General features: G+C 42.8%; 1 protein-coding gene across 10 annotated transcripts in view; it reads right to left on the reverse strand.

The window, feature by feature from the left end:
• The window catches only part of TMEM132D (transmembrane protein 132D), a 428,384-nt gene that overhangs the window by 394,357 nt on the left and 8,468 nt on the right, over nt 1-25,559 (reverse strand). For 4 of the 10 annotated variants that reach the window (XM_039505735.1, XM_039505732.1, XM_039505737.1 and 1 more), the window contains exons 1-2: nt 4,321-4,411; nt 286-412 (exon numbers count right to left, since the gene is read on the reverse strand). The exons of 2 other annotated variants lie outside the window; for them this stretch is intronic. In XM_039505735.1, the coding sequence (XP_039361669.1) occupies nt 286-292 (7 nt within the window). In that variant the 5' untranslated portion in view covers nt 293-412; nt 4,321-4,411. Of the gene's footprint in view, nt 1-285; nt 413-4,320; nt 4,819-25,559 lie in introns of those variants that run through there. 4 more of the 10 variants (XM_039505733.1, XM_039505731.1, XM_039505738.1 and 1 more) reach the window with 4 other exon arrangements.

The raw sequence follows: 25,559 nt of genomic DNA on the forward strand, positions 1-25,559 counted from the left end.
GGCAAGCCGCGGGGGGGCGGCCTGCAGGTCGCTGTGAGGGCGGCAGTCAGGTGGCTTTCGGCAGCGCGCCTGCAGGAGGTCTGCTGGTCCTGTGGCTTCGGCAGCAATTCGGCGGCAGGGACGCTGATGGCGGCACCAGCGGACCACCCGCAGGCGCACCACCGAATCTGCATGACCAGCGGACCGCCCGCAGGCACGCTGCCGAAAGCCACCTGCCTACTGTGCTTGGGGTGGCAAAAAACAGAGCCGTCCCTGTACCAGAAGTTAACTACAGTTGCAACCCACCTCTCATGCAGGCTCTAATTGCAGTAACTGGGTATTTCTTACGGGCTGTCGACCATATTCTGATATCCGTGTAACCCCATGGAAGTCAACGGAGTTGAGTAGATGTAACAAAGGCTAAAGTTTGGCCCTATGTGTACAAAAAAAAAAAAGGAGGGGGAGATTATGTGATGTAACTGACACTATTGAGAGGGTTCAAAGAACAATACATTAATAATATAAAACAAAACAGGAGAACATTTGTTGTATCCAAATAGCCATCTGCTTCTATCAGATGTTTATATCTAAAACAGCCAGGGTCCAATCAAACAGTATTCTTTTTGCTCCTTGGGAGATTCTTTTTCCTTTCCTAAATTTGGAGATTGGTATCACTGAAAGTGGAATTCCCACCTCTCAAACCTGTGGAGAACCCCCTTAGGAAAGTAATCCTATCTAACTAGTCTGCCATGCCCCTACATTTTATAACAAATGGTCTTCAGCACCTGGGGGAAAGCAGAAAATCAAAACAGAAGCTTTATGGCCAAAGAAGAAATTGCCTTGGAAAATGATCTCACAGGAATATGTCTGTCCCTCAGATGATGGAGGAGAAGGACAAGGGATGCTTAGGACAATGCACGAGGGCAAAAGACCACTTTGACATTCTCCTGCTGGCACCATTTTGCTCATCTCAGCTTGGGGCTGTTGTTCAAAGCAGTGGTTCTCAACCAGGGGTACGCAGAGACCTTCCAGAGGGTACATCAACTCATCTAGATATTTGCCTGGCTTTACAGCAGGCTACATAAAACGCACAAGCAAAGGCAGTACAAACTAAAGTTTCATACAGATAAAATGAGAAAGTAAGCAATTGTTTAGTAATAGTGTGCTGTGGCATATTTTTATGTCTGATTTTGTAGGCAAGTAGTTTTTAAGTGAGTGAAACTGGCATATGCAAGACAAATCAGACTCCTGAAAGCAGTACGGTAGTAGGTTGAGGACCACTGGTTTAAAGTGAAGGTTCGCCAACATTTGACAGAGGGTTTTATCAGCCAAACATGCATGTGTAACACCTCTCAGCTCCATAGCTGCTGGAACTAGCTGTGCAGCAGGTGCTGCAGAACCCCTGGCTTGAAGTGGTTTCCGTGATATACAGGGTTTACACTTTGGTTCAATGGCTCCCAACACCCCCACTATAAAAATTGTTCCAACACCCCTGCTCAGCTCCCATTGGAAGAATCTTAAGAGTGCTCAGCACCGCTCAGGTAATGTTCAGCTCATTGCAGGACTGGGCCCTAAAGAGATATTTGCTGTTAGAGGAGTTATCAAAGGCCCCATCCCAACCCCACTGAAGCCAAAGAGAGTTTTGGCCTTTAAACAAGCAGCCGTTTAGCATTAAAAACATGGACAAACGTCCCTGTGGTTGAGCCTGCTTATTTATGGTTACAGCAGATTCAGAACTTTACTACTGAAAATCTCTGAAGAAGTTTTCTATAGTTGGAGACTGATTCTGTTCCCATTGATATCAATGGCAAAACTGGGAGCAGGATTTGGGACCATAACTGGAATTGTACAGCCACACACCATACATATTTAGGTACACACCTCACATCATTATTCACAAGTAGTTCTGCTGAGAATGCTGAACTCATTACAGAAAACATGACAACATTTCACCTCTTGAGCTTGAGCTAATTTCCCCTTTCACAGGATAAAAGCAAAGCAAAACCCATAAATGGTGCTTTTCAAGTCTTGGAAATGTGTAGTAAGGAAGCCTTGTTACCATGCTTCAAAGTAATCAACAACAGATCTATATACACAATAGGCAACTGATTGCTATTACATGTCAACAAATGTCTCTCTCTCTTACAAAACTTTGCCATAATGTCATAAATGAAAATAGCATTTCTATTAGCAACAACAAGGCATCAAACAAAGAATTATGCCCTGTAGCAATAATCAAGACTGATTATTTTTTCAGTTTTCCTTCTGTTAGGGAGATCAACCTTTTGCACAGTGTTTTCTAATTCATATTGTAAATCGCCAGAAACCTCTGGTCTGATTGTTCTAAGTCACCATAATAAGATCTGAGTCTGTTACCAGATATGAAAATAGCTATGTACTTAGAACATTTTTTTCTAAATCACAACACAACACACAGACCCAGCAACCATACAACATCATGTAATCAATTCTAAAATGCAAAATAAGCAATACCAGTGATTCTAGAAGAACTACTAGTAGGATCAGGTGTATGTAATTCAAAAAGTGCTGGACTTAATGAGACTTCACAGTTTGTATAAGAAACCTCAGGTTGTAGTTTTTGCATTAGTATATTTATTTAACAAAATATCCTTACCAAATCCAATTTTCTGCCCAGATTTATCTTTCAAAATAGTGTTGGGTGGTTTAATAGTTAAAAATAAAATCTCTGATGTATATTATAAATTTCTGATCCAACCAGCAAACCATCAGTTTCAAGCAAATAATTTCTGTAGGTCTCAAATACCACTTTTATTTCAAGGTTGCAATGAGTTTCAATCAAATGCAAACCCTCTGTTAATCCAGTGTTAAGGGTGCAAATAGAAATACACCCAAAAATACAGGAAATGAAAAAGTTAATATTCTCACTGCAGTGTTTATTGATTAAAAATATAGATATTGTTGTAGTAAAATACACATTTAGCAGCCTAACTAGAAATCAAAAGCTACAGATTTGTAAATGTGAATGAAATAATCTTAGAGCAAGAATCATAATCTTTCTAGTCCCTAACTTTAGTGGGTTTTCATTTGCAATTTTGAAGTTGCACTCACATAGGGTTTTGCATTTAATGTACTTCGGGCTGTTTTGGGAGTTCTTAAATTTGTTTTAAAGATAGAAGAGGGAAAAGGAAAATCCTTACCTGTGCAACCATGGAAATACAGAACTGTGGTCTGTGCACACATTTTTTTTTCTCCAGTCAATAGATTTTAAACTCATCCAATCTTTAGATACACAAAAAATATTAAGTCTGGCACTATACAACTGCACTATAATAATGCTGCAACTTTGAAGTGACACTGGCAATTATGTAACAAAAAACATTTTTTAAAAATACTTCACTGCACATTGTAAAAATATTTTAAATGAGTTTTGTCTAAGAAATTACAGGTTTAAACTCATATGACCTCACTGAGGACTAGCGGCCTGTAAATTCTAAAGCAGTAACATTCAAGCTGTTTTTTAGCTATTCAGGCACAAACAAGTCCTTAATATCTTCCTAGCAGAAAATGTATATCCCCCACCCCGCTATTTTGATAACTCAAGAATGAATTAAAAGATTTTCTTCATGCATTGAAAACATTAACTGATCTATGGGCTGAGACCAAGCATCAGAAGCTTAAGAGTAAATGGAGAATTTTTGATTCCAAGAAAGTTGTGGGTGGGTGGGGCGGTATGTAACTTGGCCTTGTAAACTTTTTTGTAACTTTATTCCAGGGCAACACAGAGAGAGGTCACTCACTCAGGAAGGATGTCAAAAAATTCCAACTCAAGTCAACATATTGAAATTCTAAAGTCACTAATAGGAGAACTCAGAATAATTAACATCTCCTGGAAATTGTAACCAACCTATTTTTCTACTGAAAGGATGGTATGTTAGTTAATATCATGTGTTCTAGTAAAAGACTATAGCCTAAGATACAAGGGCTTTCATCTGAATTATTACATGGGACATCAAGCTAGGGAATTTAAACTCTGGTACTCCTGAAGAATTTAAAAACCCAGATAACTAAAAACCTTTGTAGTCCACATCAGAGGTTGTCCACCAGCATTGTATACATGAACATAGATACAGCAGACAGGTCACAAATGTTAGATCTGAAAGGATGGGAATTTTTTTAGGTTGGCTTTGACAATTAACACTGGATTTCTTTTCAGAATGTCTTCTTGTGTTTGCCTAACACAAAAATCCCTCCCCCCGCCAAAAAAAGTGTCAGCCATAAATCCTATAGAAGAAGACAATATCCAAGGCACCCTGAGAGGCTGCTGTACGTAAAGAAAAGAAGAAAGAAATTGCTCCTTACCTTTGGAAAAAACTGCTGCCAGGCTGAGGAGGAACGGTGACAGGAGCTGCCACATATTGCTAACCCCAGAATTGCACATCCTCACGCTTGGGTCTGCAGGGAACTTAGGGTTCTATCTCACACACTTTGTAATCAAAATAAAAACCAATCAGCTGGAGAGGTTTCATTTTCAGAGAAGGTCACCTGGAGAGCGCAGAAGGCATTCCCTTCGCGGAGATGAATTGTTTCTTCAGTTTCGTTTTGTTAACCCTCCCTTCCCCCAGAAGGGCCGGGGCTAGTAAAACAAACCCACCCACCAACAGCCGGCTGCAATCGACTAAGACAAAACTCTCCCGATGGAGCTAGAGCTTCAGTCCTGAGCCCCGATCGTCTAACAACTAAACAGCTCCCCCGCTCCTCTCCCTCCGCGCGCATCCAAATCAAAACACCCGCACTGGAGTCTCCAGGCAAAGGATCTCACACGCCAGCACAGGGCGCTACTGGGGGGGCACACACCCCCTTCCCCTCCTAGCAGGAGCCTCCCCCGCCAGGCTCAGGAGAGCGGCTGTATGGGATAAACCCGGTCCCCGCCGCCCCATTGGGAAAGCACGTTCCTGCGCGGCGCGGCGCTAAAGTTTCCCCGGCGGCGGTGATGCTGCTCAGCCCGGGAGGCAGGCGGGCCCCGAGGCAGGCAGGCAGGCTGGGCTTTAGTTCTCTCGGTCACTGGTTTAACTCCGAGGGAGACTCTCCCCCCAACCCCCGGGAGGTCCCTGCTCTCGAGTCTCTAAGGCTTTCGGGGAGGCTGGAGGGGGAGCTGGAGACGTAGCGGGCGCCGCAGAAGTCGATCGCCCCCCGGCCCCCGGCTCCTCCTCCGCGGGTCCCGACCCGCCAAGTCCATTGTAGCTTTGGTTGTTGGTTTTTTTTTTAAAGCCAGCGGGTTTCGCGAAAGGATCAAAGAGGAGGCACCACAAACAAATAAATAAATAAAACTCAGCGAGCCCAGCCTCTAACTAGACAGCCAGACTCACCAATCCACGTGCGGCGGGGCAGGGGCTGGTGGAGCTACTGAGCCCACCCGCCTGGGTACCCGGACAATCACAGCACAGGTGGGCGGAGCGCAGACAGAGCCCCCCCCCAGCACTCACTAAGCCAGGACCCTTCTAGGGCATCGCAGGGGCTGGCTGGCTGGTTATCGAACCAAGGGAGATGTTATCATCTCAGTCACTGCAGGAAATAAATATGTACATTGCTCCCCCCTCCCTTCCTCTGGCGATCTTGTAATTATTACACTTTAGTGTAGAGAGAAAACGGAAAAGTCGAAGCCTGCCAGAGTTTGGCCCCAGCCCTCACAAAATCCTACTGGTTGAATGCATAACAAGTCTAGCTGCTCCTGTTGTACCAAAAACCAAAACCAGACTGATATAGCCTGTTGCAGAAGCATCACACACAAAAAATCCAGACTTTGCCTTAAAAATCCAGACGGGGGGCCCCACATGAAATCACCAGTAACGGCACACCGCACCATAGTAACTCTTAACTCAGGAACCAATCCATGCAACAAACCTCGATGCCAACTCTGACCACATATCTACACCAGCGACACCATCACAGGACCTAACCAGATCAGCCACACCATCACCGGCTCATTCACCTTCACGTCCACCAATGTAATATACACCATCATATGCCAGCAATGCCCCTCTGCTATGTACATCGGCCAAACTGGACAGTCTCTACGGAAAAGGATAAATGGACACAAATCAGACATTAGGAATGGCAATATACAAAAACCTGTAGGAGAACACTTCAACCTCCCTGGCCACACAATAGCAGATCTTAAGGTGGCCATCCTGCAGCAAAAAAACTTCAGGACCAGACTCCAAAGAGAAACTGCTGAGCTTCAGTTCATCTGCAAATTTGACACCATCAGCTCAGGATCAAACAAAGACTGTGAATGGCTTGCCAATTACAGAACCAGTTTCTCCTCTCTTGGTTTTCACACCTCAGCTGCTAGAAGAGGGGCCTCATCCTCCCTGATTGAACTAACCTCCTTATCTCTAGCCTGCTTCTTGCTTGCTTATATATACCTGCCCCTGGAAATTTCCACTACATGCATCCGACGAAGTGGGTATTCACCCACGAAAGCTCATGCTCCCAAACGTCTGTTAGTCTATAAGGTGCCACAAGACTCTTTGCTGCTTTCACATTAAATCTGGCACCTGGACCCACAGCACCACAAAAACTCAGATATAGAATCTGGTTCCTGCCCGATTTTGGCTCCAGAATCAGTAATTGTACTTTTGAAATAGGACATAGGTGTTGCTTTTACTATCACCAAAATCTGGATCCTGGCTGGTAGAAGAAACTACAAAACACTCTAATTTGGCAGGTGTATATTACCACACGTTGTTGGGTTTGGTTTGGCGATTTCACAGGTATACTGAACACTTTACAAATGACACTGATACAGCAACAAAATTAGCTATACTTATTGTACATAATTTTAATAATGTGTTAGAAACAATTCTCTGATCTAAAATGTTCCATAAATTACTAACTGTACAAATTGTTAAGTCTGTAGCTACATTTTTTCCCTCCCTTTGGTCAAGGATAATAATCAGGTCATTATTTCTTTAGCAGATGGAACAGCAGCAAAATCAAAACACAAAAGCTCAAACTAAAAATATTGTAAGGGCTGGCAGACTGTGTGTGCTCTGATGGAGTAGGAACTTGATAAGAGATGTATGGCTTTTCTTGTCATATTAAAATCCCCATCACTGTAGCTTTAAAATGGGTTTATCAAAATAAAACTTCTTCTAACCCTGGGACTTGCTGTGTTACACTTTCTATTTGCTAAGAAATACATATATGATCAACCATGCAGTAGGGAGAGGTTGAATTTCATGTGTGTGCATTTAACAGTTCATTTTGGTTTTAGAGGTATTACCAGTTTCAGAGATGGTGCCAGGTTTCAGAGTGCTAGCCGTGTTAGTCTGTATCAGTGTTCAGTTTCAGAGAGATTCCCTAAACCAGTGGTCCCCAACACGGTGCCCACGGGCCCCATGGCACCCACTGGGGCATCTATCTGCGCCCGCTTACTGGCCCGCGGACAATCATCCGCCGAAATGCTGCTGATTTTCAGTGGCATTTCAGCGGCGACGTCTCTTAACGTTGCTGCTTCTCGGCAGTATTTTGGCGGATACTTGTCCGCCAGCCATGGTCCTCGGTGGCTTGTCATCCGGTGCCCGCCAGACCAAAAAGTTGCCCTAAACCCTTGGATTTCAAATGGAAAATACCTCTACAACTGGTATTATATCTAAAATGGAATTGAACCTTCTAAGTGCATCCACTATAGAAGGACAGGTAAATAAGGCTACTGACTATATCATCATCTATATCTATATATAGCTATATCTACCAGGTTGCTCAAGATGGATGAATTCTTGTAACCAAAGTCTCCCATATGGTTGCATGGTAATAGTCTGATCTGAGTGTTCAGTGACAAAACACAGGTAGAGTCAGCCAGATTCAAATGGCCAAATTCAACAGTACTGCAGAAACATGTACCAGGAAATGTTGGGATCCAGACATAGGTGCTGGAACTAGAGGTGCTGGGGTTGCAGCAGCACCCCCTGGCTTGAGGTGGTTTCCATGATATCCAGGGTTTACAGTTTGGTTCAATGGCTCTCAGCACCCCCACTATACAAATTTGTTCCCGCACCCCTGGATCCAGATAATGCTGGTTGATTAGGTGGAGTTGACTAGATAATACATTTAGGCAGTACAAGTATGTGTGTTCTGGGAGACACGGGAACATCACCAAAAATGTGTTGCATCCAGCAGGATACAGGTTTACATATTTTTTAAAAAATATCATTTTTGCAGCTGTCAGGTACCATAGTGTGTTGGGAGCCAGATTTGTTACATGTTTATTTGATTGATTGTTTGATTGATTAATTGAGTGTGCTATTGTACGGGGGCACGTTCAAGGCCAGATTATTAAAGTGCAGTAGCAGCAGCTAAATACATTCTCCATTTAGTCAGTGGAATCTGGGCCCAAACTGGCAGAAACCAGGTGCCAGGTCAAGATTTTTGCAGCACTATAGTACCAGGATGCATCAGGGTCCGATTTATTTTTTTTAAAATGTGCAACAGAAGTGGCGAGATTTGGTCATCACTTAGGCAGGGCTGGGACCAAGATCCTCATCTTGGTTTGATACGTGTCAATCCACCCTGAGAAATAGAAACCACAAAGAGAACGGGATACAACAAGGCCTGCCCTGCTCCACCCCCAAAAATGTGGCACATAATAGTCTTTTGGAGGGGGGAGGGGAAAGTTGTGATGGGCTTGGAAACTAGTGTATTGACCTGTCTGTCACCAAATATTTATAGGATTTTGTCTTTGAATATAGCTCTTCCACCCCCATCTGGTCTGGCAATAACTATAACGAAAGATAAAGTGGCAGCAGAACATCCAGCATGTGCCCTGATATTAAAGAAGCAACTGGGGAGGGGATGTAAATTTAATGCTACATTATATTTTTGCAAGTTTTTCACCCTTAAAAAAATCTAGGGGAAAATTCACCCCTGGTGTAACTATTGAAATCAGATCCATCACACCAGGGATGAATTTTTGTCCCCAGATACATCCATGTAATCCCAGTGAGTTCAATGCAGTTTCAATGGTGGAAATGAGGGCAGGAATTTGGCCCCTAGTTGCTTTGCTAGTCACACACATACCACAGCAGTCCTACAGATCTGGAGTTTAAATAGGAGAAAGGAATAAAGAAATAGTAGGAGAGGAAGATTCAGATAATTCTTGTTTAAAATGAACGAAAACACTGACAAACAGTGGCTCAACTCTTGAGATCTTCTTTTGGTGAATTTCCACCTAGAATCTAAGATGGAAAAAACCTGTTCATGGGTCTAACCCTATTTGTCAGCCACTGCAGGACTGTCTTCTGTAATGCTATCCTCTTTACACATACATTTAAACTGATTCTTTGCTGTAGGTCTAAACTTGTGTTTACTAGATGGTTTTTTAAGGGTTCTTCCCCCCTCCCTCTGTTTAAGAAGCTTTTGGACTTCTGATCCTTCAATAACTCCCTCTGACTGTTTCATTTGATTTTCCAGTGTCAATGTGGAGTCTGGTGAACATCCGCACCCTGTGATGCTTTTAACATGTTTAAGATGATGCTACATGGTAACCAATCAGTTTCAGCTCAGAATTTGGCCTTGGGGAAGAAATAAAAATAATTTTCCACTGAACTCTATTATTTTCCCCAAATGTTTTAAAAATCTTTCTAAATATATCACTAACGATGCAATGTTGCACCTTAACACCACTATTCACAACAGAGCATGCTATAGACATTTAACTTCACAGTGCAGACAAGACTGTGATGTTCTGCCACCAGCCCAGCTTTTCACTGTCCTGTTGAGGTCCCTATCAGCCTGCTCCAGGTCTCTTTCCTTCTCATAGCTGCTCTCCCCAGTTTGTGGTTACCGCATAAAGAGTGTGGAGTCATAGGTGTAAGTAGTATTATACCCATTTCACAGATAAGCAAATTGAGTCTGCAAATCCTTACATAAACAAAACTCTTCACTGTCTTCAGTGGGGAGTTTTGCCCATGTGAAAACTGCATAATTGGGCCATAGGAATCTTCCCAAGGCTACACAGAAGGACCAGAAGTCTGGATTCTATCTATGACGATTTGATAATACCCCTTTAACAATATAATCTCTATTCCCTGCAACTAATGCTGTGGTAAGTGACAAGAGCCTTTGCTGGAAGCTGCCCAGGGAGAATTGTATCCATTCATACTATAAGAACTAGTTAGTAATGAGAAAACATCTTCCTATTTTATAAGCAATATATTATTTTGGCAAGTATGTCTAATCTTCTCCGGGTAATTAACACAACTAATTATGGAGGAAGCACTGCCTCCAGGAAAACACGAGTGAGCATGGAGAGACCTGCCAGGCCTGCATCTCCACAACCTATGGCTTTTGTAAAGCTTCAAAGCCGAATAATTTGCTTCCAACAAATTAATAAAAAGAAATCTTCTTTTCTCTGAGGCTTCTTGTTTCATTTTCAGTGTGATATATCAACTGGTAAATCTAATCTGCTTTAGGTAATTAACACTAATTGTCCATGCTTTGCTGGTTTGGCTTTTCTAGAGGCAGCAGTTCTCTCTCAATGATGGACATGATTTGAAGTGTAGTTTGGGAGATGTCCACCTGGCACAGCAGGAAGTTAATACCTGAGAGGACTGGAAAAGTGCTTTGGATGTTCCCTTTCCCCGCCAACATCCTACCCTACTCCTAGCAGTGGAACATTTTCCCCAGTAGTGTAGTGGCAATTTTACAAGTGAGGATAAATATGTGTGCTGTGAGCCAATAGTGAACTATTCACTTTTGGGAGCCATTTTGAGTCCTACTCAGGCTTTCTAGAGACCTGGGAGATAGGGGTCTTTTAGCTAAGTTCTTTTTAACTTCATAGCCCTCTTCTCCAAGAAACTGGAGACCGTTATCCCATCCCACTAAATCCTTAGGGTGAAAGCCTGGTCCAGTTGAAGTCAGTGGGAGTTTACCATGGACTTCAATAGGGCTAGGATTTGACCACTGCTGGAAGGTTGTTCAATGTTTCTTCATGGGTCCTTGAAATGGGTAATCTGGCCTTTCTTACCATATCACACCAGGCACCACACAGAGCAAGGAGACCTGTCTCATCTAGATTCAGACATTCTAAGGCCAGACCTCCGAGCGAGTTTGTATACAAGGTTCTATGTCTTGAACAGTGGTGGCAGAGCAGAAAGAGCCTTTAAGGGCAAAGAGCGTGGCAGGGAGCACATTATACGGGGATAAACATAAGAACATAAGAATGGCCGTACCGGGTCAGACCAAAGGTCCATCTAGCCCAGTATCTGTCTACCGACAGTGGCCAATGCCAGGTGCCCCAGAGGGAGTGAACCTAACAGGCAATGATCAAGTGATCTCTCTCCTGCCATCCATCTCCATCCTCTGGCGAATAGAGGCTAGGGACACCATTCTTACCCATCCTAGCTAATAGCCATTTATGGACTTAGCCACCATGAATTTATCCACTTAGCCACCATGAATTTATCCAGAATTTTGTGGGATGCCCACAAAACACTTGCCAATGCTTCATAGATTCCAAAGCCAGAAGGGACCATTGGCAGCTGGTTTGCTGTGACTGCTGCTTATAATACTGAGCATAATGGTTTGGCTGTTACTTTGTGCACCCATCATTTGTTTATGATATCCACCTCTTGTCTCTCATTTTATACTTCGATTATAAGGCAGGCACTCCCTTTTTGTTATATGTATGTACGATGTCGCGTACAAAGGGTCCGTGACCCAGGACTAGGTAGTACCGCAATACAAAGAAGGATGTCAAAAGCAGGAGGCAGCAGCATAGAAAGGAGAAAGGTAGGAGTTGCCTTATTATTATTTTGTATTAAGGTTTGGATCCTATTCCCTTTAAAATCGGAAGGAGTTTAACTATTGACTTCCATGAGAGCAGGTTCAAGCACTGAATCTTTGTCCTTTTGTTTTAAACATGATTCTGCCTCATCTGCTTGACTTTACCATATTCATTTTCTTTTCCCTACATCTTGTTTTGCTTCAAACCACTTCTCTTGTATAAGAAAAGTAGATTTGTTTCAAACTGTAGGCCAGACTAGAATAAAAATCTATTTGACAGCTTGTAATTCTGCTGTCAGTGGTAATACCCATTGGAATGCCTATCTCTTTAATGATCAAAAGCTAACCCTTTAGTGGTGAATAGGATTCCTATCAGGCTACTTTATGTTGCTGGGCTTGCTGTCAGTTCACAATAGCTGGAAAAGTAGAGGATGTCAGTCAATGGGTTTTTACCCTAGTCTCCTTGTTCCCAAGAAAGATTTATAGAAACAGAGCACTTAGTTCCAAGAGTTTTAAAGTAGTAAACAAATAATTTTATAAAACACCACTTGTGCTGTTTTTATCCATATCAGCATCACTTTAATAGGCAAAACATACACAAGAGGGCATTTTCTTTGAATTAAATACACACTGATATGTCAATCTGTCTTTTCTGATAGCAGAATTGTAAGACATACATTGCACCTTTACCAGTGCAGTGCCTTGGTTTGTATAGTCCAAATCTTGTGAGATGCAGGGCCTGAACTGAGTGGAAGTTGTGGATGTTCAGAGATTTGTAGGATGGACCCTAAATTAGTTATCTAAACCCGGCATGGGAAAATTCAGCCTAAATGGCTAGAAGTTTGGCATGTTCTAAGCAACTGAAAACAAGGTCTTATAATAGAAAGTGTCAAGCAACCTTAATTATAGGGGGTGCTATTAACTCCAACTATAATAAAATTAACTAAAAGAAGAAAAGCATGCATCATCAGAAAATTAATGGCTACAAATGAAATCCCATGATCCTGATTAAGATGAACTCTAGCCACTATGGGCAATAAGTACTACAACTAGCACTTGCCAAGTTAAAACAGCTGAAATAAATGTAAGTTGCTGGAACGTGTACAAAGCTTTAACACATAATGATGTCCTCTCTGAAACTTGATTATATGCTGAATGGTGTAATTTTGAAACTGACAAAGAGTGGGTTTTTGGAGCAGATTACATGATATAATAGAGATATTGCCTGGAAAATTGTAAACGGTAATGTGAGCCAGATTTAAATGTTACCTTACACTTTACAACTCACTACTTTTTTAGGGGGAAAACTTATTTTAAATTTTATATAGCGGCTGTGGAATTTACTTTGCCCCCGGGGTACCCAGTGTATTCCTTCCACGGTACCTATTTACTTATACAGCCAATAAAAAGAAAAATTCTCTCTCTTGTTTTTGTTGCACCATTGACCCTTATTAAACGATGGCATTTCTTCCTCATTTTACAAGAACTGGGACCCAAATCAAAATTCCTAACACCCAAACTTTGGGGAGAAAAGGTAGGTGAGGTAGCGTATTTTACTGGACCAACTTCTGTGAGTGAGAGAGATAAGCTTTCAAGCTATACAACCTTTTGGGACATTTTCAATCTGAACCAGAATCTGAATCCAAATTTTACAGATTAGTCCTTATCTTTATACTGGGCTGAACCAAAGCCTTCCATCAGAACATCCCTAGTAGTGAGGTATTCAAAAACAATCTAGATTCGGCTTCCTGCTTTGCCCTTGAGCCTGTTCTGAGTCTCTTTCACACCAAGCTGAGAATTGGGGTATTTTGTTGATCCGTGAACACTTATTCATCATTTAGGTCTTCTAGTGTGCCTGGCATGTCCCTGATCTCAAAGGGGAGGAAATGCTGAGAAGTATAATGATTTTTGTATAATGGATAAAAGTGACCTCTTCTAAGCTTAACCCACTGGTTATTTTTTTAATTGAAAGTGGTAAAGGTTATGGAACATGGTAATTGATGATTAAATTATTATCACAAAATACTGAGAGTAGGGGCCCAATCCTCAATTACTGTAATCTGCCTTTCAGGATTAGCTGAATTCTAAAAAACTTGGGGCTTAATCCTGCAATCCCTCGCCCGTGGGCACGGGCTGTATTAGCTGTCATGCACTGAGCAGTATGCCTGGTAGTAATCATTTTCAGTACTGGGCTCTAGTTTAGCACAAAATACACAAACAAATCAGATACCGACAAACAAGAATTCTAGAAGGATGAAAAGAACGGCAGTTCTGAGTCGGTTGCATTCTTTCATAAACTTAGCTTTGTAAACACATACGGTGTCTACTTGTGTGCATACATTAGGCAGGGTCTAAAACAGTTGTGTGCTTTGCAGTGCAAATATTATTAAACTGTAATGCAACAGACTGTTACCATGACAAAAGCAACCACATTTTTCATGCTTCTGTTAACAGTGGAGTTTTACTGACCCCTAGTGCTAGGTTATTCCACAAAGCTCAATAAAACATGTAAACCTGGGTAGCTTTGGAGGTGTCTTCCAAAGAGTAAACAAGAGTCAGGAACTACCTGTGCAACCACGTGCATTTTGTTTGCCAGAAGGGAGAATAGAACTCCTGGCCACGGAGCAGTAACACGAACAGAAGGATTTTACCCATGATAAACGTGCTCTTTGCCAGCCCGTCAGCAATTATATTGAAGACCATATTAAAAAAAGCTCAGTCAAGTAATTTCAAATTTTTTGCATGGGAATTGCTGTTCTCAGAAGATGCCAAAAATTGACAACTTCCGAGACCGAAGCCCTCATCTATCTGCTGACCAGGAAGAAAGTAGACCTCAGCAGTGCTACTGGAAGGGCTACCTCTCATGTTTGAGGCTAGTCCCCAAGCCTTCTTGCTCCAGGGCTTTTCTGCAGATGCAACTATAATTTCTATTACAGTTGTGCCCAGGAACCTCAATCAAAGATCAAAGCCACATTGGGCTGGACACTTTAACAGCAAGTAACAGAGAAAACAGTCTTTGCCTTAGAGAACAGAATTTAGCATAAAAGCAGAAGTCTCAGCTCGCTTACTGACAAGGAGTAGTTGTTTGTAGGCATCATGGCTGAGAGAGGCTTAAAGTGACTAGACAGAGCCTAGGAACTCATTTCCACGAGACACTCCCACACTGTTTGGTGCTGTTGGAAAGGGAAACACCCCCCTGGGATTTTTTGTCGAAGCAAATGCTAAACTCACTAAGCAAATGGTATTTTGTAGGACACACAGACATGTTTTCTGTTTCCTTTCCTGGCTCTGCATGAACAGTTAACAAACACATGCTCTTCCCAGAGCTATTCAGCCATCAATCAAGGATGCTGGTGCACAGATAAAAAATATTCTGGCATATTAAAATGCTACATATCTTGCAGTTAACCTAAATCTAAACAAAACAACAACTCGTCACACTTTATCCTAAGGTTCCATTTATAAAGGGTGAATAAATTATTAATAGACATGTTAATGAATGGTTAATTATACACCAGTGTCCAACAGATCAATTAGTTGCTTATAATCATCTGTAACACCTGCTAGTGATGTGTTTCTAAACATTTATAACACATACTACTCATGTGTCTGTAACATGCTTACAGTGCCTTTTAATCATTTATTAGCCTTTTAGAAACCATTTATAAATAGAACCTTAATATAAAAGCATGAACAAAAATGAGTAGTTATACAGGGCCAAATCAGACCTGGTGTAAGCAGTTAGAAGGAGTTGCATCTTAAGTCTGAAGTTGGCCCTTTTTCTTTTCAATAGCATAAACGCTAGTAATAGAGAATTGTGTGTACAAAACAAGGGGAGAAAAGTCTCCTTTAGAATATGAAAGACTTATGAGGCTTTTACAATTTAAAGGGAAGCAACAAAGAACTTTCAAAAATTAGGTAACTGCTTTTTTTTTTTTTTTTTTTTTTTGCTTTACTTGTATATGATGTCCAGAGAAGGCCTAAACCCACTCCTTCACCCTTGATATATCAGGTATGTACATTCCAGACATACTTGGTTTGCTGCAGGATTTGTTGAACATCCCAGAGCCCTTACACCTTAATTTAAGTGATGGGAGTGGTTAATATTTAGCAACGGCTTCCCTTCTCCAAAGTGTGAATTAGTTGAAGTTAAATAAGTGTTAATAATAACAAAACATTTAAACAGTGACCAAAAAAAAATCCTTCATCCCTTTCAATTCTATGATGTCCTTTCACTAATTCTCCACCCATAAGAGAGGCTTCCAGGCTGGAAAGGACCTGAATCTCTAATGTTAAACGAGCAGGGAAAATAAATAAATATGTACACACAACTTTCGGGCCTTTTATGATACATCCATAGAGAAGCAGAAAGGGTAACAGCCATGGTCTGTTTCTTGGTGGGCCACCTTTAAGGTGGGCTGAATTTGAATGCTAGAAACCAGAAGGGGCCATCACCTGAGGCAGCAAAACTTTCCATAACTGTGTAGCTGGCTGTGGGACAGTCCAGGTGAACATTATTATTTGCTAATTTGCCTTAGGCAGCTGAAGCCTCCCTGGTGAAAAGCCTCAACATTCTCTCTTTGAATCAGTGAAAGCTTTTTTCCCCTCCAGCCTTTGGCTCTTTCTAAAACCTCCTGCAGAGATAGTAGAGAAAAGGAAAACTAGATTAAAATATCTGTATCCTCTGAGTGGAAGCTGGACTCTTAAAAAAAAAAAATTCTCAATGGCTTTTAAAGTATAGGAGTCCTCACAACCAATAGTTCTTAATCAAAGTAATCCTCATACATGTGATTAAAATACTGAAATGTCCCACTCCACAGCTGTGACATGTAAGTAGCTCCGACCCGCAGATTAGGCAAGACAGGCAGAATCAGTTTCTGTTCTTGATTTCAAAGTATCTCTCTGGTAACTGTAGTGTTTGTTTTTCTATCAAGCCTTAAAATCCCAACTGCAGCGCTGGGCAAACAATTAACAACACAGTCAGAAAAATGGGTTGTTAGGAACGCTGGATGTGACAGCACATGTGGCATTTGCAAAGTCTTTCTGCTCCCTCTGCTGGCTTTGTCCTGGACCAATGGATTCTCCAGACTGAGAACTAATGGAACCAGAAGGGAGAGCTGGAGGAACAGAGCACGTGCACACATACACAGCCATAGTGCAACAGCTGTATGCACCACTGGAATCAATGGAAGTCTTGCCCTTGACTCCAGTGGGAACAGGATCGGGCCCTACATTTGGAGATTCATTTGTTTTGCTTTTTATGATCATAGTCTAAATATCTGAATAATATATATTCTCCCTTAGAAATGTCTTTACTTTGGGTGATTCTATTGTGCCCATTGCCACAGTATTTATGTGCCATAGGATTTTATGAGGACATACACAAACTTTAGTCTTATTAACTGGGACAAGAGTCTTTTTGCACTGGTTCAGAATGTTATGTGAGCACATTCAGGGTATGCAGAAAGGGGGTCTGGCAATGGGGAACGGAGCCTTTCACCATTTAGGTCTAAATCCAATCCAGCTCAATGACTGAGAGCTGTTTTTCTTCAGTGGCTATTTGGTGGTCTAAGTGAAATGAGTTTGGTGTGCTCAGTGCACTTGGGAGCAGCACTCTCGTTGTGAGCATCGGAAGAGAAGACAAAGACTGGCCAGGCATGGAGACTGAACTCACCAATGGCTCCACAAAGCAGTCTAATTTACACCTCCCTGAAGGTGAAGCTGACCCTTGTGCAGAGGGACAGCAAAAGGCCAAATTTCACCCTGCATGAGCAGTAGCAACTCAATTACCAGGAGGAGATGACAAGACCTAGAATATGAGAGATTAATCCCTATCAAAGGTGGGCTGATTAATAGGAAAATTAAATGAAGATGGTTGATTAGGTAATAATTGTACTGATATCACCTGGAAAATACTCATTCAGGGATCTTATTGTTTTCAGTTAGCCACAAGGAGAAAGGAACAAACTTTGAGTGGGGGGAGTTAGAGATAAATGTTGAACATATTTCAACTACAGTCAGTCATGCTCAATTTTTTTTTCTTTTTAATACAACACTCCTCTTGTCTTATCACAGATGGGAGGACATATGGCAGAAAGTCTTTACAGTATGTCTGGAACAGCTTCCAAATTGTAATAGATTTCACGTTGAAAGTCTGGAACTGGTACATGGGAGAAAGCGAGCAAAGATGTTTTTAATGTTTTAACCTATTTGCCGTAAATGTTGCTGCTTTCATAGTTGAGGATGGTGGAGGACGTTTGTGCGTCGAGGAGGGGCAGAAGGGGGAGGAGGCTAAATCAGCTCCGTGAATGGGCAGAAAGAGAGCAAGAAACCTTGAAAATAATGTTCTGCCAAATGGAGCTAAAATGACATGCAAAATGGGAAAGCTGAAGAAGTGGAACCTTCAGTGAAGTTACAGCAGCAGAGTTGAGAGGAAAGGTAAATGGCCGCATGATAAGGTGTGGACGTGGAGTCCTTGTTTTGAGTGGTTTGGATCGAACCCAGGTTCACACAGACCATCTCATGGTGCTACATGAAATGAGCTGGTGGGTGTTGGTCCAGTTCACTGCAAACAGCTATCCAAGGCTGCCACTGTTGCTAATGAGCAGTCACCATCCCCACCAATTGGCAACGCCTGTCTGTTTGCTGTAGCTAATATGTGAACAAAAATAGTACGGCACCCTGGCAATTTACTACAGCCAGCAGAGGGGAAATCCATGCTGCCCTTCCCTCACACAGCCCGGTGGAACTAGTGGTATCCTGTGTACATGTTGTGGAGGGGCAGAAGGACTGGGGGAGGCATACCAGAGAGGAGTGTGACCCTTTGTGATTGACAGGGTGCTAATTGCCCACCTCTACACTGTGGTATTTTTCAGCAGTCAGTGGAGGGAAAGATTTCCCCAACAGTGCTACTATCAGTTCAGCTGCACCAGTGGAGAGCCTCAGTGTATAGCAAAGCTGTAGTGGCTGGTGGAATTTTTACCACTTTGTTAATTAAATTACTTGTCACCAGTTGGCTGCTGGTACTTGTGACTTTTCTCCTTCTTTGTTAACAACAACAACAACAGCAGCAACAACCAAAAGGAAGAATTTGTTTAGGTTGAACAAACTAACCTTGAAGTCTGGCAAATTGATACCATGACTTATTTGCTTTCTCCACTATATTTAGGGGGAAATTTTCAGTATTTGCTTTTTTTTTTTTCCATTGGAAAACATGAAATGAAATATTTAATTTCTGGTCAATCATAATTGAAATATTTCAGTTAGTTGAACCAAGCTGATAGGTGCCCTCTGGTGCATCATGGGAGATGTAATCCAGACAGAAAGCCAAGCCCATAGAGGAGAATGTGAGGAAGAGGTACCTAAACTTCAGCTTCCCTGAGGCACCATGGCAGCTCAGGAGGATACAAATTAATGATGAACTGACACCCACCCACCCAGAGGATTCAGGGGGCCTGGGAAAAACCAATTTTAGGAGCCCCTTCCATAAAAAAAAAGTTGCAAAACTATAGACTATTATATTCTCATGGGGGCCCCTGCGGGGCCTGGGGCAAATTGCCCCATTTGTCCCCCTATCTGGGCGGCCCTACACCCACCCCAAAAAAATTGTTTAAATTCAGCTGGACAAAACAAAGTGGTTTAATTTAGGCTGACATGATACCAAATATTTTGTTTAGATTATCCCAATGGGAAAAACAAATATTCAGCAAAATCAAAATTCTTCTGCACAAAATTTCTATTTTGAGGAAACTGCATTTTCTAAAACAAAAATAAAAATAAATTTGCTGACTAGTTCTACTGCATATCATTCAACAGATGTCTTAGTACAGATAATTTCCTGTCCATGTAATTAGTGGCTTTCCCAGTGCCATCACATGGGCAAGTCAGCATTCTGTTTACTCCTACAGGGATGTCTTTGTATGGGAATTTGCCTCCTGGGGTATTGCATTTCCCGTCATTGAGCTGGGCTATGCTAGTGTTATTGCATCCTTGAATATTTTGTCCCCTAGATTAGGCCTATGCTACCATGAACTGCACTGCCACTCAAGGTATTATCATGCTTTTACAAACAGAGGGTTTGAAAGCTGTATCATTTTCTTTCTCTTCTAACTACATGCACCAATAAATGAGGATTACAGTTTTATTCTCATTGAAGGGTTCTGATGATAACAGCCTGAAAGGGATCTTTGAGTAATTTAGTCACCAAACCCTGAAGAGTAAATTTATTTATTTTGACATATACAATGTCACCTATCCAAAACTCTAGCCTCTCCATTATCTCTCCAGTTACACCCTGCACAAAATGAGTAATGGGTGCACTGCATCTGTGCCTTGTTCAGTAATGTGTGCACTTAAACTTTCAGAACTGTAGCATTATATTAAACATCATTTCAGGCTCTGAGAGTCTGCATGGATTACACTGAGTTAAAAGCACCTGGGTAAAGTATAAGGAGAAAACAGAGCAGAGAAGAATTGAGCGTTGACATCTCCTGTGCCCCCGTAGGGAGAGTCATTGCTGATGGAAACTACTTGAGAGGTCCACTGAATCAGTGCATCTCTGGTATGTCAGCAGCCCAGCCTCTTGTGGGCCATATCAGGTGGCTCCAGGCTTGTGCTGCTATGACAGATCACCACTACCACACGTGGGGCACTTCTGCTGCCAAGGGTCCACAACCCAGGTTCTATGAGCATATCGTGAACCTCACCTTTTGTCTACTGATCCCATGGCTCCTGGAATGTCCTTTCAACAGAAGCTAGATGACTAGACCTGAAACGCCCACTTCATGCTGATGTGTGGGGTATTAACTCCCTGGAAATGACCAGTAAAGCTGTAACATGGGCACAAAAACACAAACTGACAAAAAATCTACTAAATTGAATTTAAATAGCTGTAAATGTGATGGGTCAAATTCTACTCTCAGAGACATCAGCAAAACACCTACTGAGGGCAGATTTTCAGTTCACAGAGCACCAAAGTGACTGGGACATTAATGGTGAGCTTTTCCTGGGGTTAATGAGTAGATATGGACACTTTCAGTAGAGGCAATAGTCCCAAGAAATGTGCTGCGTGTTGGTCATTATTATGCACTTAATAATAATGCTTTCTATTTTTATGGCATCTTCCATCTGAGGATCTCAGAGTGCATTACAAACATGAATTAATTCTCTTTGTCACACCCTAAAAAGGAGGGAAATATTCTTTAAAGAGACAGGGAAACTGAGAAAAACACAGTGTGTTTGTGATACAGCTTGGAATAAAGATGAGATTTTCTGGTAATTCAAATTGTGGTTTAACAGCAAAACTATTGAATTACTTTTCAGCCTTCCCACATAGTTGTAGATACCAAAAAATGTGAAAATGGGATGCACTGACCTTGTTGGAACACTTTCCTCCAGCGCCACCCCATTTTCGTCCAAAACAAAATTCCAGCAAAATCAACCCAGTTTCACAGGGCATTTAAATTTTGATGGAACTGTATGTTCTGACAGAATAAAGAAGCATCAGAGTTTCTCCAACTAGCTCTAATATCCAGACAACTTCTGTAACCAGGAAATGCCAACTGAGGCAAGAATGCATATGGATGGGGAAAATGGCAACACCAAAATATGGCAAGAAGTAAAATTTTCAAAAGCACCTAAATGACTCAGGCACTACATCCTTTTAAAAGTCACTAGGCACTTTGGAAAAATGTACTGTGGGCATTTTGTATGCAGTGTTGTTGTAGCCACGTTGGTCCCAGACCTGAAGAAGAGGTCTGTGTAGGCTCAAAAGCCTCTCTCTCTTACCAAGAGAAGTCCAATAAAAGATATTACCTCACCCTCCTTGTCTATCTAATACTAGATATTTTGTCAAAGCTTACATATGATAATGTTATCTAATGATTAGGCCAGAGGCTAAGGAATTGGGACTCCTAAACTGTATTCCTGGCACTGCCCCTGACTGGCAGTGTGATCATAGACAAGAAAACTAACCACTTTTTTTTTTTAAAGCAGTCTGTAAAATGGGCTTTACTACCTGGCAGGTGTCTGGCAAGTCTAAATCAATTAATATTGACAGAGTGTTCTAAGATATTAAGTTGAAATGAGTTACAGAATATAAAAGGTCGCATATTATTAGTTCTAATTAACGCAATACTATTAGAAATTCACCAGTCTAGTTCTCTATAATCATAATATTTCATATGAATATGAAAAATGTTACAGATGAAAACAAGCAATTAAAAACATCATTTCACAGTCTGGAGCATTTCTTGGTGTTAAACCTAACAACTCCTGCAAGATTAATCTTAATTTCAAGTACTGCCAGAAACATGGCTCATTCAGACTTCTGTTTTGCATAGTCAAGAGGACATTAGCTTCTCTCTTTCAAATACATCTTAATCTCTTCTCCTCAAGACAAGCCACTTCATTTAGGACCCACCCCTGCATTTCTTACTCTCCACCAAAATCAAGTCAGGAGTTGGGGTTAGCAAGGAATGCAGGATGTAGCCTTTCAATTTGATTCTATAAAGACATTCATGGAGCTGGTTCCTAGGGAAGGCCTCCATCTTGCAGACACTTATGTAACTGCTTAGCTTTACGGCCATAAGTAGCCCCCATTGATTTCAAAGCTAAGCACTTGGGTGCATGTTTGCAGAATCAGGGCCTAAGTCTGTAGCTGCAGCTCAGTTCCGATCCCTATTTTTCAATGTAAATCATTCCATGAGTCTCTTGTGATGGGATTTACTACTGTTTATTTTAGAAAAGCACAGAGTTGCCTTTGTGAGGAGTGAGTGGAATTCCAGAAATCAAAATACACGTTAGTACGTTGACTTTAGCCAGTGTAGTGGAAGGCTGATGTATTTCATTATACCGGCACGGCTCAACTTATCTAAAGCCACTGCCAATTGCATAGAAGGGATGATGATGATTTGTAATTAATACTTCTGGGATTTTCAGGAATCCGCTAAAAAGACTTAAAGTAAGTGACTCAGGCTTGGCTTAGCAGCTCTGTGAATAGAGCCCTGGGGAGTATTACACAGAAGACTAGGGCTTGGGAACAAACCTCCTTTGCTTTGTCAGCAAGAATGCCCTCTGCCTCCAGGACAGGCAACATATATCAGGCTGTCGCAAATCTCGTTTTGGAGAGCAATTGTTCGGCATCATTGGAGAGTATAATAGTCTCACTGCTGACTGACTTGAACAATGCCGATGTGCTAACTGGGCAACTGACAGGCCCAGTTGCCAGAAGTGCTGGGTTCCTATTGACTCCTTCTGGGGTTCTGGTTGTCTAGTCCCCTTCAAATTGGGTCTTTAAATGCAACAGGGAAAAACTAACACACTTACAAATAAACATGTCAGTGACTAGGTAAGCTGCTCCTTCAGCACTCCCTTAAAGAGCTAAGGAGCATCCTGCCTTTACCACAACCCCACCAAACCAGCAGCCAATCGAGGTAGTCTGGGGTTATAGCTTGGCAGTAGCATGGGAGTGCTACCCTGAGCAGAGGGTAACTGGGAGTAGCTGAGCCTAGTCAGTCAGGTAATTAGTTACAACTGAACATAATTAATATGGTGCAGGTAATCAGGCACAGAGGAACCTGGTTAATCCATGATGTAGGCAGGAACAGCTGAGCCTAGTTAGAAAAAACATGGGAACTTTGTTGACTAGAAGGCAGGAGAGTGAGTTCTTGAGCCTTCAGAAATACTGTGGAGGGACAACTGCTAAACTGTAGAGAGATTGTGGTTAGAGGTGCTTTTAGCTGCACTACCTCCTGCTTGAGCTCACAATGGGCTGGAGATAGAGAGCACCTGTGGTAATAACTTTGTAGTCCAGTGGTTAGGGTGCCCCCCCCAGGAGGTAGGAGATGCTGGGTCCAGTTCCCCCTGCTCCAAAAATGCTTTCAATATTTAGCTACAGTGGAACAGCTTCAACAGGAGAGATGGCGGTAACCCCACATCAGAATATCCCCTAACACAGTGGTTGCAGAATCTCCTGAAAGAGGGGCCCTTCTGTTCAAATCCTTTCTCCTCCTGTGGCAGAGAGAGAGGACTTGAATCTCGGTCTCCCACATCCCAGCTGAGTGCTCTAACTGTTGGGCTAAATGTTACAATGGGGGCTTTTTCTCCAGCTGTTTTGTGTGGAGTGAGGCAGGCTCCTAACTCATTCCCTCAAGAAACAGATTAAGCACCTAAGCTACCTGACTCCAGCCAGGAGACCAGCTCCTGTTCATGAATTGCTAAGCAGATCTAGGTGCCTCCTTGGAGTTAGGTGCTTATTTCTAAGAGAGGTGCAAGGCTGAGAACACACCCCTGTGATTCGCATCTCCCATCGCATAGGTAACTTCCAGCCTAGTGTGCTGACTTTGTGACTCACTTCCTTAGGTGCCTATCATTCCCTATTCATTATATAAGGAGCCTAGGCACCTCAATCAGCTTTGTAGATCAGTGTTGTTCCTATTAGGGGGCAGCCGTGCTAGTCTGTACCCACAAAAACAAGGAATCCGGTGGCACCTTAAAGACTAACAGATTTATTTGGGCATAAGCTTTCGTGGGTAAAAAACCTCACTTCTTCAGATGCATGGCCCCCATTGTAACATTTAGCCCAACAGTTAGAGCACTCAGCCGGGATGCGGGAGACCCAGATTGAAGTCCTGGAGCAGTGGGGGACTAGATCCAGAATCTCCTACCTCCTAGGTGGGCACCCTAACCACTGGCCATGCATCTGAAGAAGTGAGGCATCTGGCCCACAGGACTGTCCTGCCCGGCCCCTGAGCTCATGAGGCTGGCCCCTGGCCACTCCCCTGCTGGTCCCCCTCCCTGCAGCCACACCGCTGTGCAGACAGTGCTCTGGGTGGCGGGGCTGCACACTCCTGCAGGGCAGCGCAGCAGTGTGTCTGGCTCTGGCTGGGTGGCATGGCTGCCTGAGTGGCATGGGAAGGGGGTTGGGGGCTGGATAAGGGGCAAGGGATGCCAGGGGACAGGGAGCAGTTGGATGGGGTGGAGGTTCGGGGGGGGGAAGTCAGGGGATGGGGAACAAAGGGGGTTGGATAGGTGTGGGAGTCCTGGAGGGCCTGTCAGGAGGTGGGGTGTGGATAGGGGTTGGGGCAGTCAGGGGACAGGGAGCAGGGGGTGTTGGATAGGGGGTGGGGTCCTGGGAGGGCAGTTAGGGTCAGGGGTCTTGGGAGGGGGCAGTCAGGGGACAAGGGGGGGTTGGATAGGTTGGAGGTTCTGAGGGGGGCAGTCAGGGGGCAGGAAGTGGGAGGGGGTGGATAGGGGGCGGGTCCAGGCTATTTGGGGAGGCACAGACTTCTCTACCTGGCCGTCCCTATAGTTTTGCAACCCCAATGTGGCCTTCAGGCCAAAAAGTTTACCCACTCCTGATCTAGCGGGATAGCTCAGTGGTTTGAGCATTAGCCTGCTAAACCCAGGGTTGTCAACTCCCTCCTTGAGGGGGCCACTTAGGGATCTGGGGCAAAAATCAATACTTGGTCCTGCTAGTGAAGGCAGCGGTCTGGACTTGATGACTTTTCAAGGTCCCTTCCAGTTCTATGAGCTAGATGGATTTACAACACATCAGTGATGGGAATCAAGCTGTGTAAAATCCAGGTGAGTTATCCACAGGAGGGAAAATCGTAAGATTTCCTTTGATTAGGGCTGACCATGTAAAACTTGCTAGTAGCTTGGTTTTGCTCTGGTAGTAGCAATACAGTCTATTCTTAATTCATTAAAATGAAATATGTACCACATCACCTGTCAATACATATTCCCCCTCACCAATGTATGCCTTTTGGAAGAGCATGGGGCAAAGGGGCTGGCTTGTTAAAGCAACGTTCCTG

Source organism: Mauremys reevesii, linkage group 18 (genome assembly GCF_016161935.1).
Source record: "Mauremys reevesii isolate NIE-2019 linkage group 18, ASM1616193v1, whole genome shotgun sequence".
Classification (NCBI taxonomy): Eukaryota; Metazoa; Chordata; order Testudines; family Geoemydidae; genus Mauremys; species Mauremys reevesii.